General features: G+C 40.1%; 1 protein-coding gene and 1 pseudogene across 2 annotated transcripts in view; both read right to left on the bottom strand.

The window, feature by feature from the left end:
* P4HA1 (prolyl 4-hydroxylase subunit alpha 1) overlaps positions 1-15,498 on the bottom strand; it is a 79,303-nt gene that overhangs the window by 16,732 nt on the left and 47,073 nt on the right. For both annotated transcript variants that reach the window (XM_059662398.1, XM_059662399.1), the window contains exon 10: positions 6,105-6,204. In XM_059662398.1, coding sequence (XP_059518381.1) covers positions 6,105-6,204 — 100 coding nt within the window. The remainder of the gene's footprint in view (positions 1-6,104; positions 6,205-15,498) is intronic.
* LOC132214833 (enolase-phosphatase E1-like) lies at positions 7,970-12,989 on the bottom strand (annotated as a pseudogene).

The raw sequence follows: 15,498 nt of genomic DNA, 5'->3' as shown, positions 1-15,498 counted from the left end.
GGGGTCCTGCTAGGCACCAGACCCTGCTGGGAACAACTCCACCTCAGGGGCAGCCCCTGCACAGTGGCTGCATACACTATGATCCAGATCTTTCCTTATGGACAGCCAGCTTGAGGGTTAACCCCACCCAAAACCAAACCAGCAGCATTCAAGACTCAACTACAACAGGAGGGTGCACAAGAAATATTCCTGGAGCACTCAGTTCAAGTGATCTAGAAGATAGTGCCTCTGAGCCCCATCAGACACCTACAACATAAAACCACCATAACAAGTTTGGGAGTCATAGCAGATATACCTAATACACACAGACAAACATAAAAAAGCAGACAAAATGGGGACACAAAGAAACATGCCCCACATGAAAAAAAACACAAGAGAAATCTCCAGAAAAAGAATTAAATGAAATGGAAGTAACCAAGATACCAGATGCAGAATTCAAAACAATGGCTATAAGGATGCTCAAGGACCTTAAGGGAAGAATGGATGATCTAGGTGGAAAAAAAAAAAAGATAATAAGCATTAAAAAGGACATAGGCCCAGTCACATGGCTCAGTTGTTGAGCATCGACCTATGAACCAGGAGGTCACAGTTCAATTCCCAGTCAGGGCACATGCCAGGGTTGTGGGCTTGATCCCCAGTGTGGTGCATGCAGGAAGCAGCCGATCTATGATTCATTCGCTCTTGTCATTGATGTTTCTCTCTCCTTCTCCCTCTACCCTCCTCTCTGAAATCAATATATATGAATGAATAAATAAGTATAAATATATATATGAATAAAATCTTGCCATCTGCAACAATATGGATGGACCTAGAGGATATTGTGCTAAGTGAAATAAGACAGAATGAAGACAAATGCCATATGATTTCACTTAAATGTGGAAGCAAGAAAGAAGATAAATGAACAAGTGGAACAGAAGCAGACTCGTAGATACAAAGAACATTTTAATAGTTGCCAGATGGGAGAGGGATTAGCAGGTTGGGTAAAAAAGGTGAAGGGATTAAGAATACAAAATGGTAATTACAGAATAGTCATGGGGATGTAAAGTACAGCACAGGGAACATAGCCAATAATATTGTAATAACTATTTATGGTGTCAGATGGGTACTAGATTTATCAGGGTGATCACTTCTAATCACTGGGTTGTACACCTGAAGGTAATATAATATTGTACATCAACTTTAATTAAAAAATTATTGCCCTGGCTGGGTCGCTCAGTTGGTTGGAGTATCATCCCACTAAACTAAGATTGCAGGTTCAATCCCTGGTCAGGGCACATAAAAGAAGCAACCAATGAATGTATGAATGGGTGAAGCAACAAATTGATGTTTTTCTCTCTCCCTAAAAATTAATCGATCAATAAATTTTTAAAAAATTATTAAAAAGGAAAAAGTATAAAAAATATATGTAGGATAAATATATATAGGGTATGTGTGTGTGTGTGTGTGTGTGTGTGTGTGTGTATACTGTGAAAAAAACACACATTTGCGATTCATTAGAAGAGGTAAAAATAACATTAACAGCAGTTTGGAAGAGGTTGATTCCAATGCTCATGGATGACTTTGTGGGGTTCAAGATTTCAGTGGAAGTACCTGCAGATGTGGTGGACATAGCAAAAGAACTAGAACTAGAAATGAAGCCTGAAGATGTGACTAAATTGCTGCAATCTCATGATAATGAAATACTGCAATTTCAGGTGTTGCTTTTTATGGATGAGCAAAGAAAATGGTTTCTTGAGAAGAGACTGTAAAGACTGTTGATGACAACAAAGGATTTAGAATATTACATATACTTAATTGATAAGCACAGGCAGGATCTGAGACATTGACTCCAATTTTGAAAGAAGTTCTACTAGGGTTAAAATGCTATCAAACAACAGTGCTTGCTACAGAGAAATCATTCATGAAAGGAAGAGTCCATCAATGTGGCAAACTTCACTGTTGTCTTATTTTAAGAAATTGCCACTATCACCATGATCAGTTAACAGTCATAAACATTGAGGCAAGAGCCTCCAACAAGCAGCAAAAATACTGCTGAAAACTCAAAATAGGTTAGCATTTTTAGCAATAAAGTATTTTTAAATTAAGGAATGTGCATTGCTTTGTAGATATGCTATTGTACACCTAACAGACTATGTATAGTGTAAACATAACTTTAATATCCACTAGGAGACAAAAAACTGGTGTGAGGTCACTTTATTGTGGTATTTGCTTTATTGCTGTGATCTGGAACTGAACCCATAATATCTGCAAGGTATGCCTGTACTTAAAGTATATGAGGTTTTGCCCTGACCTGTTTGGCTCAGTGGATAGAGCATCGGCCTGTGGACTCAAGGGTCCCGGGTTCGATTCCAGTCAAGGGCATGTACCTTGGTTGCGGGCACATCCACGGGGGGGGGGGGGTGCAGGAAGCAGCTGGTCGATGTTTCTCTCTCATCGATGTTTCTAACTCTCTATCCCTCTCCCTTCCTCTCTGTAAAAAATCAATAAAATATATTTTAAAAAATAAGAAAAAAAAAGAATGCATTAAAAAAGAAGTATTTGAGGTTTCTTTCTGGGGTAAAGAAAATATTCTGGAATTAGACAGTATTGGTGGTTGCACAAAGGCCAGGTCCTCTTTCCGATAACAAAACCAGTGTAAATCTTATGGTATATGAATTATGTCTCAATAGAAAAAAGAAAAAAATATTTTTTTTAAAAAAAGAACTTCCCTGGTTACCTGACAGGCCTAGGAATGAAAAGCACACACATTATAGTGTGTAGGGAGCGGCTATAGAGTTAAACCTCGGACTAACCTGTTGGCAAAGCCTCAAACAAGTCCCAGCTTAGAGGGCACAGCCCTCTTAGCATAATTAGGCTTGACCTTATGACTCTCCCTAGATATTATCTGGGTAGCTAATGGGCTGTGGGAGGTGCAGCAAGTGCTGCCAAAACAAGTGAAACTCACAGGAACATTGTAACTATGGTGCCCACCACCTTGTTTACCTCTGGCTATAAAATAAAGGCTCAGCTTGCAGTCTGGATCTCTCCCTGTGGCCTCAGCCAGGCACAGGAGATCCACCTAGACCAGCCGTGGACAAACCACGGCCCGCGGGCCGGATCCGGCCCGTTTGAAATGAATAAAACTAAAAAAAAAAAAAAAAAAAAAAAAAAAAAAAAAAAAAAAAAAGACCGTACCCTTTATGTAATGATGTTTACTTTGAATTTATATTAGTTCACACAAACACTCCATCCATGCTTTTGTTCCGGCCCTCCGGTCCAGTTTAAGAACCCATTGTGGCCCTCAAGTCAAAAAGTTTGCCCACCCCTGACCTAGACCCAGCTTATTCTCTTTTTGTCTTTTCTACATCCTTCGCCGCCCCCCCCACCCCTCCCCCCCCACCCCCGGCAGGCTCACCAAACCCTTGGCTAAGCTGGCTCAGCACACATTATAGTGTGCTTAATAAATATTAAGATTACATTTTTCTCATTTCCCTATAAGTTTATACTCGACAGTAAGAGTTTTTAATGTTTTTTTAAATGTTTTTTTTATTGATTTCAGAGAGGAGAGGAGAGGGAGAGAGAGAGATAGAAACATTAATGATGAGAGAGAATCACTGATGGGCTGCCTCCTGCAAAGCCCTTACTGGGGATCGAGCCCACAACCGGGGGTTGTGCCCTTGCCTGGAATCGAACCTGAGACCCTTCAGTTTCAGAGATCTAGAACGAACTTTCCAAAAATTCATCTGGAATAAAAAAAGACCCCGAATAGCTGCAGCAATCCTGAAAAAGAACAAAGTAGGTGGGATCTCAATACCAGATATCAAGTTGTATTACAAAGCCACTGTTCTCAAAACTGCCTGGTACTGGCACAAGAATAGGCATATAGATCAATGGAATAGAATAGAGAGCCCAGAAATCGGCCCGAACCAATATGCTCAATATTTGACAAAGGAGGCAAGAACATACAATGGAGCCAAGATAGTCTCTTCAATAAATGGTGTTGGGAAAATTGGACAGATATATGCAAGAAAATGAAACTAGACCACCAACTTACACCATACACAAAAATAAACTCAAAATGGATAAAGGACTTAAATGTACGACAGGAAACCATAAAAATTCTAGAAGAATCCAAAGGCAACAAAATCTCAGACATATGCCGAAGCAATTTCTTCACTGATACAGCTCCTAGGGCACTTGAAACTAAAGAAAAAATGAACAAATGGGACTACATCAAAATAAAAAGCTTCTGCACAGCAAAAGAAACCATCAACAAAACAATGAGAAAACCCACTGTGTGGGAAAACATATTTGCCAATGACATATCTGATAAGGGCCTAATCTCCAAAATTTATAGGGAACTCATACAACTTAACAAAAGGAAGATAAACAATCCAATCAAAAAATGGGCAAAGGACCTAAATAGACACCTTTCAAAAGAGGACATTCAGAAAGCCAAGAGACATATGAAAACATGCTCAAAGTCACTAATCATCCGAGAGATGCAAATCAAAACAGCAATGAGGTATCATCTCACACCGGTCAGACTGGCTATCATCAACAAATCAACTAACGACAAGTGCTGGAGAGGATGTGGAGAAAAAGGAACACTTGTGCACTGCTGGTGGGAATGCAGACTGGTGCAGCCACTATGGAAGACAGTATGGAGTTTCCTTAAAAAACTGAAAATGGAACTCCCATTTGACCCTGTGATCCCACTTCTAGGAATATATCCCAAGAAACCAGAAACACCAATCAGAAAGGATATATGCACCCCTATGTTCATAGCAGCACAATTCACCATAGCTAAGATCTGGAAACAGCCTAAGTGCCCATCAATAGATGAATGGATTAGAAAACTGTGGTACATCTACACGATGGAATACTATGCTGCTCTAAAAAGGAAGGAACTCTTACCATTTGCAACGTCATGGATGGAACTGGAGAGCATTATGCTAAGTGAAATAAGCCAGTCAATAAAGGAAAAATACCACATGATCTCACTCATTCATGGACAATAGAGACCATTATAAACTTTTGAATAATAGATACAGAGGCAGAGCTGCCTCAAACAGATTGTCAAACTGCAGCGGGAAGGCCGGGGAGGGTTGGGGGGCAGGAGGTAGAGGGGTAAGAGATCAACTAAAGGACTTGTATGCATGCATATAAGCATAACCAATGGACATAAGACACTGGGGGATAGGGGAGGCTAGGGGACTGTCTAGGGCGGGGGGATAAAATGGATACATATGTAATACCCTTTGTAATACTTTAAGCAATAAAAAAATAAAAATAAAATAAATATTTTTTTTATTGATTTCAGAGAGAGGAGAGGAGAGGGAGAGAGAGAGATAGAAACATTAATGATGAGAGAGAATCACTGATGGGCTGCCTCCTGCAAAGCCCTTACTGGGGATCGAGCCCACAACCGGGGGTTGTGCCCTTGCCTGGAATCGAACCTGAGACCCTTCAGTCCATAGGCTGATGCTCTATCCACTAAACCAAACCAGCTAGGGCAAGAGTTTTCAATGTTTTGATAAATTTTAACACAGAACAATCATATAATTTTCCCACAGATTATTAAAATCACTACTTTGTGATTTAATTGAGTACTGCCTGTGCAGTATCAGGAAATCTCATCTGAAAATGAAGGGACAGAACGCAACTGATAGCTGTGTCCCTAACAAAAGGACAGAACGGAACTGATAGTGAAAGGACAGAACGGAACTGATAGCTGTGTCCCTAATTCCTCTCCCAGGAAAGCCACAGAATGTATCAGTTACCCAGCCTGCCCTTATTTCGGCCAATGGGAAAGCAAGGGAAACTAGCCCCAGGTCCTCACTCAACCAACCGGAATCGACCAAGTGCCTCCACCCTCCTCCCCAAGCCCTATAAATTCTTTGTTCTCTTGGGACTCGGGGCTCTCTTGCATCCAGTAATGGAGGCAGAGAGACCAAGCTAGCTTGAATAAAAGACTCTATGCTTTTGCATCGGACTCGGTGCTCCCTGGTGGTTCTGTGGGGGGTCTTGAAATCTGGGCATAACAAAGCATCTTTTGAAAAAGTGTAAAGATAATTTAAGGATAGTGTGATAGCATATAATTCAAGGATAATGTGACTACCCACCTGTAATTCCTCTGCTGTGGAAACATCTAGTCCTGTTAGATCTTGTATTCTCATATTAATTCGAGACACCACAGGGTTTTCATAGCCAGAAAGCCAGGCACTATGAACAAGAAGAAATAGTCTTATTGATAATGTTTCAATACATGAAGACCAATAGCTGTCATTTAAAAAGCTGTAATATATGGGACAATAAGTCCTTATCTATAGGCATTTAGTTGATTTGCTTGTTTAATATGATTTTTACTAATGAATGTTGCATTTTTACAAAAACATGTTATATTTTACAGTTAGAAGCTGGAAAGGAAACATTAACCTCATTGTGGTTTCTATCAAAATAAGTGGATTAATGTAAGAAGGTTATAGAGTGCTATTTACATTGCGATTTTTTTTTTTGTAAATTCTGGAAAAATCCATACCAAACTTAAAACAACTGCTCCTGCTAGGTAAGGTATAGGAATTGACTGGAGTGGAGGTCATAGGGTTTGAGGCCTGATTTATACAATGCTAATATTTATAAGAAAAAAATTTCACGTTACTTGCATAAATAAAAATTTTTTTTTTTGGTTAATCCTTACGCAAGGATATTTTTTCCATTGACTTTTTTTTTTTTTTTTTTAGAAAGTGAAAGAGAGGGAGGAGGGGAAGGGAAGAGAGAAAAACATCAATGTGAAAGAGACACACCGATTGGTTGCCTCCTGCATGTGCCCAGATCAGGGCAGGGACCTAATCTGCAACCCAGGTATGTGCCCTTACGGTAACCAGGAATCAAACCCGAGACCCTTCAGTTCATGGCCGACACTCCAACCACTGAGCAACACCAGCCAGGGCTCAACATATTCTTGCTAACAGCTGCAATTCAACTGACTGGCAAAAACACAATCATGAATGAATTATTTTCTCCATACTTACACCTGTGTCATGGAACCCTACTGAAGAAAGTCATGGAACAGGGTGGCTGTGTCCCACTAGAAATGCATGACCACCAACCCTTCCCAGGGCCCTTATCTCACTCCCTCCTCTACTCTGCACCCCAACCCACCTCAGCCTCTCCCTTCCCTCAGAAGATAGCATATCTCCTACGTCACAGAGAACACAGAAACCATAGAATCTACCTACATTTGCATCTACCTGGTCCTTTTAGTTCATTCTAGTTCCTTCATTCCAGCTCCAGATTTCTCTCCATTATCAAAGGCGAATCCTCTGCCTTAGATTCTACTATCTCCTGCATTTTAGGAGCCGTAAGTCACTGATTAGTCCTGTCTCTATTATATAATTAACCTCCCTTCTCTATAACTCCTCCCACAGCTTTTAACTGGGCTTAAGTCTCTCCCATTAAGTAAATAAATAAAATTTAAAAGATTTCCCCTTAACTCTTCATCTCCTTCCAGCTGCCAACCTCTTTCTCCTCCCTCTTCAAGTCAACTTTTTCAGAGACTTCTCATTTCTCAATCTATTCCATCAAAAATATTCTTACTAATATCACCCATAACTCTAACTAGGTTTTCTAATTCTTGTTGTATTTGCTCTTCCAGTAACATATCACAGTGTCCCTCCTTCTTAAAACTCTCCTCGCTCACTCATTCTCCCAGTATCTCTTCAGTCTCTGGCTGCTGCCTCCCGGTCTCCCTTACAGCCTCTGCCACTACGTCCTGCCTCCCCCGCTGTGCCCAGCAACACTTCCAAAACATGCTTCCTCTAGCCCTGAGGCGAGTGGCACATGCTCTTCTCTCTGCCCAGAATAGTCTTTTTCACTTTGCAAAGTGAAGCCTTTGGATTATCACTCTTGTCATCTCTCCTTCCTTGACTCTTCCCCATGCCATGCTTTGTCAAAGCTTCCTAATGGTTTTTTTGAGGAAGAGGTTGGATTTCTCACATCCATTTCAGAGAAAAATATATTAGGATTCTCTTTCATGGACTGACTTCATTCAGTAAAGTCATTTTTTAAAATAGTAACATTTTCTCAACTGTGGTATGAAGGTGTCAGAAAGACCACTATAAAACCTATAATAATAATAATTGACAGGATTAAGAACCACGTTAGTGTACCTTTTTCACTGGTAAGGCAATTGTTTGCTATGAGTGCCACAATGATTAGCAATTTTCTCCTTAAGTAACAGATATTCAATTGTTCAAGACAAAAATGAGTTCTCTAATTTTGCCCTCTTTTGGAGCACAAGCAAATATCTTTGTTTTTTTGTGTATGTAGGGAAATATTGTAAAATGCAGCTGTTGTAGTCTTCTAAATTTCCCCCTCACAATTAAACAGCAGTAATTGTTAGGAACATACCTTTGTAACATTTACAGTTTTTAAAATAGCAAGACTTCTAAATAACTTCTCCTCGCTCACTCACTAGGCTTTCTATTTTGGCACATGACCTATAACATTACACATGTGATATGTATTTTAGAAGTTTCTTCTACTGACTGTAGTTTGCCCTCAATAAGGGTTAGTATTGCGGTTTCAAACATTTTTACATGTTACAGACGTTAAGTTTTCATTTCACTGAACTGAGTTTTTTTTCACTCGGGTACTTATAGAAAGGGTTTGAGCACACACATATTTGCATACATAGGTGTATATGTATTTTTAAAGTAAGACTCCAAGGCCAACTATGAGAAACAATTTTTCTTCCTTAGAAATCCTTTTCTAGGTTGAGAAGGGTAACTACTGTTTGCTAAAGGGTTTTTTGAGGCTATCGTCTCTTTATCATCTATTAACACCACATTGCCATGTCTTACTGCCTACATGCAGGTCCACTTCCTCAGCAGCACTAGCCTCTTAGAGCAGCAATTTTCAACTGAATTTTAAAAACATGCGATACCTAACTAGTCAGGGGCACTGACCTCTCTTCCCTTAGACTGTCAAATAAAAGGACACCTGCCAACACAATAGCCATCCAGTGTGAATAAGTCAAATTATACCTTTTTGGTCAGATCAACAAAAAATATATTTTTTGTTGTGCCACAGAATTTTAGTAGTTTGTGTGCCATGAAGTGAAAAGGTTTGAAAATCGCATCTTAGAGTACTGTGTCAGAAACAGGATGTTGTTGACCTGAGCACCCAATGCTGTTTGCATCTTTCAATAACTCATTCTCCACTTTAGGCCCAATCTTGGTACCAAAGTAACTATCAACAAAGCTCAAGAATATCTTCGTCTGTAGAACAGCCAAGTATGTAACAGTTTCCATGCCTCTATGCACTCTGAATAGCTATACACCTTCACTCCAACCCCTCTGCTTTCCGAACTACATCTCCAGAGAACGCTGCTTCCACTTACCCAGCTGCGAATGCTGCCCTCCGCCCAGAGCCCTGGGTTGTTTCAGAACCATGGTCTTTCAGTCTAGGGACACCTGCCAGCACGTTATCTACCACAGCCCAATCACCTATGACAGTCATCCACCCCATTCCCAGGTGCTGCAGGGATCAGAGCACCCCAACCCCGTGGGAACCCTCTTCAGCCTATTTCCTCAAACGGTTGAGGACTGGCTGGCACCCACTTCTTTCCCAGAAGTGTCTTTGCCTGCATATAGTCTTAACATTTTCTTTGATGTAATGAAATAAAATTCTTTTTACCTTTGACACTTCATGGATCATGGTGACTTTGGTGGGCACCTGCTGAATGATACCAGGGGCCTCTCCTGGTGGTAGGGAGGGTGGAGAACCATGCCCCTGTAGCCCTAGAACAGTGGTTCTCAACCTTCTGGCCCTTTAAATACAGTTCCTCATGTTGTGACCCAACCATAAAATTATTTTTGTTGCTACTTCATAACTGTAATGTTGCTACTGTTATAAATTGTAATGTAAATATCTGATATGCAGGATGGTCTTAGGCGACCCCTGTGGAAGGTTCGTTTGATGGCCAAAGGGGTTGAGACCCACAGGTTGAGAACTGCTGCCCTATGCCTTTATCAACCCTTTCTAACCCATAGGCCTATTTCTGCCATTACTGCCTCCCCATTATAGTTCATCTTTTCCTTGACAATGGTTGCTCATTCTTCAGTCTGACATCTCCTCTGCCCAGAACACCTTCCCTTTGCCATTCTAGCAACTACCATTTCAGTCTTTTACTTTACACTTTGCAAAAGCAAGAAATGCTTGTTATAGTCAACAAATGGTTCTGGGACACTGGATAAGCACATTCAAAAGAAAGAAGTTAGACCTGTAACTCTCATCATATGAAAAATAATTAACTAAGGTTTTAAAGACAGAAATATAAGAGCTAAAATTATAGAACTCTTAGAAAAAAGCATAGGCATATATCTTTGTGACCTTAGATTCAACAGTGGTTTAGCTGTGATATCAAAAGTACAAGCAACAATAAACAATAAATAAACTCTTTACCTCTTTAAAACTATAACTAAAAATGTCAACTAAATTTTGAAGTGTTTTTCCATAAAACACAATTTTTTGCCAAGAGCAAAGCAGAACTCTTTGTCCAGATAATTTTATGCTTCCCTTTTTCCACTTAATAATGAGATAACCCAAAATAGCTTCCTTTTGGTCTTATCGACAGAACCTGAGTTAAGTTGTACATACAGAGCAACATTTCAACATTTTTTTCTTTCTAATGATTTTCTGTTGTTAAGAAAACCTCTTATTCTTTTAATATACAATGCTTTAAAGTATCACTGGAATGCTTTCTTTGAGTAAGGAGCAATATTCTCACACTGCATGACTATATTTCTAATACATTAGTAAGGAAGGCAAGCTCACATAAACAGACAGACATACCATTTTGGAGGTTTTAAAGACTGTTACAAAACCCCCAAAAGGAAAATATGAGTGATATAATTTGAATATTATCACTATCTTCTTCTTCTATGTCAACAGATATGGAAAATGAACATTTCACAATCAGCTAACAAAACCACTATGTAATTTTTTTTAAATCTTCACCCGAGGATATTTTTCCAATGATTTTCAGAGAGAGTGGAAGGGAAAGGGAAAGACAGAGAGAAATACTGATGTGAGAGAAACACATCAATTGGTTGCCTCCTGCATGCACCCCAAACCAGGGTCTGGGCTGGGGAGGAGCCAGCAACCAAGGTACATGTCCTTAACAGGAATCAAACCCAGGACCCTTTGATCCTCAGGCCAACACACTATCCACTGAGCCAGACCGGCTAGGGCCACTATGTGATTTTTTAAACATTCATTCATTCATTCATTCATTCATTCAATTACAGTTTACATTCATTGTTTTGTATTAGTTTTGCGTATATAGCACACCATGTGATTTCCCCCAAAAAAATCACTCAGAGCCCAAAGTGCCAGTTACAGAGGACAAAACTTGCCAAATTTTTGTCTCTAAATGCTTGAGTTAACAATGAAAGGCTAACCATCCAGACTGGTCCCTTTGACATTAGTGGTCAATTACACAGTAATACTATAGATCTGTCCAGTTCTGTTATCTGAGAAGCACTAATCAACCCAATAGAGTCTAATACTGTTGTGAAAAGTTATTCCAGCCCTAACTGGTTTGGCTCAGTGGATAGAGCGTCGGCCTGCGGACTGAAGGGTCCCAGGTTCGATTCCAGTCAAGGGCATGTACCTTGGTTGCGGGCACATCCCCCATAGGGGTGTGCAGGAGGCAGCTGATCGATGTTCCTCTCTCATCGATGTTTCTAACTCTCTATCCCTCTCCCTTCCTCTCTGTAAAAAATCAATAAAATACATATTTTTTTAAAAAGTTATTCCAATTTTTTAAAAACTGAAACCATTCAAAGCTATTTATCTATCTCTATGTTGTAAAAATATTAATATACTTTTATACTGTACTTGTTCCTTATTAACATGGGTAAATTAAATTTCAAGCACAATAAAGTATCTTATTGTAGAAAATCTGTACTCCAGTGTAAAACAGGAACACTTCCAAGAATAACCCAACAGAAACAAAGAAGCTTTTACTACCACACAAAATAGATTATTTATTTGCATATCTCATTTATATTACTCTAACTGGATTTTATGAGCTCATAGTTCAACTGTCTTTTCGGTACACATAACTGAATGCTTACCTTTCAAAATACTAAATTCCATTCCTCTGATTTAGCCAAAATTATTAGCTCCTCCATTAAATAGCTATAGTAAATATTTAGGGTTTCTTTTAAAATATTGGCAAAGACAGAGATGGTATGCTAAAAGTTCATAGTCAGTCAATAAAGTAAATAAAAACTTTATGGTTTTTAAAGAGTAATGGATTTCCACACATACTTTTCCCCTCAAAAAAATCTATTTGTTAGTACACTGGAACATGTTTTTACTTCCAGAGAAGGTGACATAATCACTTAGAAATTTCTCAAAATATGGATATTTGAAATTCCCTTCTGACCCTTTCAAAATACAGATGTTCCCAGTACAAGAGAGATTAATTAACATCAATACACAAATTCTTTTACTTTGCATTTAGATGCCTTTTTCAGAGGTTTAATATATGAAGGAAACATAAAACACTTATTTTGCTTGTAGGAATCTTCAAAATTCAGATTTACAGTGATGGTTAGAAAATATCTCAACATAGCTATTAAATCCCCAAAATAGTAAAATCTTTTTTGTTGTTGTTAAAATGTGAATTGTATTGGATATTTTATGGAGTAAAATCCTCTTTAACAGGTAAGACTCTCTCTTTCAACATGTATTTTATTTTTTAAATGTTTTTACTTACTTCAGAGAGAGGGAGGTTAGAGAGAGGGATAGAAACATCAATGATGAAAAAGAATAAATTATTGGCTGCCCCCTGGTACACCTGCTACGGGGGGCCGAACCCGCAACCCGAGCATGTGCCCTAACCCGAAATTGAACCATGACTTCCTGGTTCATGGGCCAATGCTCAACCACTGAGCCACACTGGCTGGGCATATATTTTATTTTTAAAAGTGTTTTCCTGACAGAACTAAGATGGCGACATAGGTAAACACTAGAAATTGGTGCCTCACACAACAACTTCAAAAATACAACTAAAAGACAAAATGGACATCCAGAACCACAGGAAGGCTGGCTGAGTGGAAATTCTACAACTAGAAGGAAAGAGAAAAGCACACTGAGACTCAGAGGAGGTGCGGTGTGGAAGTAAAATGCAGAGGTACAGAGGCGCACGCAGCAAGAGCTGGTGACTGAGGACACGGGTGTCTTTTTCAATCCGGAGGGAGTCTCAAGCTCCCAAATGTTCTGAACTCCAGTTCCAGGCGAGTCTCTGGGGACCCAGACTCATACTGGGAGAAACTGGACTGTCGGGCATCGGTTGGAACTTACGGGCGGCTTTCTCTCAGAGGTGCTTACAGCGATTACCAGGACACTGAGACGCGGGGCCTCTTAGGGCAGGACTGAGGATCAGCCATAGCTGGTTGCTCCACCCTGTTGATCCCGAGACCCTGCCCCAACCAAGCTGTGCGCAGAGGCTTTTGCATATGAATGCTCTGGCCCTTTGCAATGTGAAAATTACCTAACAAACTGCAGCTGGGTCAGAGAGACCCAGAACTTCCTAAAAAAGGCCCAAGGCCCCACAGCAGCTTGCATTGCTTCACAGCTGGGCCTCATCTGGGCACCTCCAAACCCCAAACAAAGAAGAGGAATCTGCAGATCTCTCCATACCTCCTGCTGGGTAGCCTTAGGCAGAGGCTAAATTAGCACCTCCTTAGAGATCCAAGAGCCAGTGTACCCAGTGGTCAGGCTGGGACCATCCAGATTACAACTCCTCAGATCCATAAGGGACACATTCAGGGGGTAGACTCAGTGAGCACCAAAGCCCCACTGAAGCAAGTCTTGCCCCAGAACAGTGTCTCCAGCACAGAAGTTCTCCCACTGCAGACACAGCTGATTCTCACAGCCAATTGGCTTGAAGGTCAATTCCTCCCAGTGATACCTACAACAATCAAGGCTTAACTACAACAAGACTGGGCACAAAGCCCACAAAGGGGTGCACCAAGAGTGTCCACCTCAGGTAATTGGGGAGGCTGAGCCACTGGGTCCTATAGGACACCTAGCACAGAAAGCCACTCCATCAACACAGGGAAGCAGCCAAAATGCGGAGACAAAGAAACAGGTCACAAATGACAGAAATGGAGGAAAGCAAACTACTGGATATAGAGTTCAAAACCACACCTGTAAGGTTTTTCAAGAATTTTCTAGAAACGACTGATAAATTTAGTGAGGCCCTCCATAAATCTAGTGAGACCCTTGAGGTTATGAAAAAGGACCAACTAGAAATTAAGCATACACTGACTGAAATAAAGAATATTATACAGAGTTCCAACAGCAGACTAGAGGATTGCAAGAATCAAGTCAAAGACTGAAATACAAAGATGCAAAAAACAACCAACCAGAAAAACAAAAAGAAAAAAGAATCCAAAAATATGAAGATAGTGTAAGGAGCCTCTGGGACAACTTTAAGCGTACCAACATCCGAATTATGGGGGTGCCAGAAGAAGAGAGAGAGCAAGATATTGAAAACCTATTTGAAGAAATAATGACAGAAAACTTCCCCCACCTGGTGAAAGAAATAGACCTACAAGTCCAGGCAGCGTAGAGAACCCCAAACAAAAGGAATCCAAAGAGGACCACACCAAGACACATCATAATTAAAATGCCAAGGGCAAAAGACAAAGAGAGAATCTTAAAAGCAGCAAGAGAAAGAAACTCAGTTACCTACAAGGGAACACCCATACGACTGTCAGCTGATTTCTCAACAGAAACTTTGCAGGCCAGAAGGGAATGGCAAGAAATATTCAAAGTGATGAATACCAAGAACCTACAACCAAGATTACTTTATCCAGCAAAGCTATCATTCAGAATTGAAGGTCAGATAAAGAGCTTCACAGATAAGAAAAAGCTAAAGGAGTTCATCACCACCAAACCAGTATTATATGAAATTCTGAAAGGTATCCTTTAAGAAGAGGAAGAAGAAAAAGGTAAAGATACAAATTATAAACAAATACACATCTATCAACAAGTGAATCTAAAAATCAAGCGAATAATCTGATGAACAGAATAAACTGGTGAATATAATAGAATCAGGGGCATAGAAACGGAGTGGATTGACTATTCTCGGGGGGGGGGGGGGCGGGAAGAGACTGGACAAAAATCGTATACCTATGGATGAGGACAGTGCGGGGGGGGGGGGGGGGAAGGGCAGAGGGTGGGGTGGGAACCGGGTGGAGGGGAACTATGGGGGGGGGGGGGAAGAGGAACAACTGTAATAATCTGAACAATAAAGATTTAATTTTTTAAAAAAAAATGTTTTCCCAAGAGTAAAGATAAAATCACTGTGCTATGGAATTCCCTTTTAACTAGGATGTTTTAAACAGAAATACTCACATACTTCGTATAATTTGCCAAGGCTGGGTGAATTTATTCTGGTGTTACTCAGTCTTCTAATGCTACTCACTAAGCATTTTC

This window comes from Myotis daubentonii, chromosome 13, assembly GCF_963259705.1.
Source record: "Myotis daubentonii chromosome 13, mMyoDau2.1, whole genome shotgun sequence".
Taxonomy (NCBI): domain Eukaryota; kingdom Metazoa; phylum Chordata; class Mammalia; order Chiroptera; family Vespertilionidae; genus Myotis; species Myotis daubentonii.
This window is presented reverse-complemented; position numbering and strand designations above follow the sequence as displayed.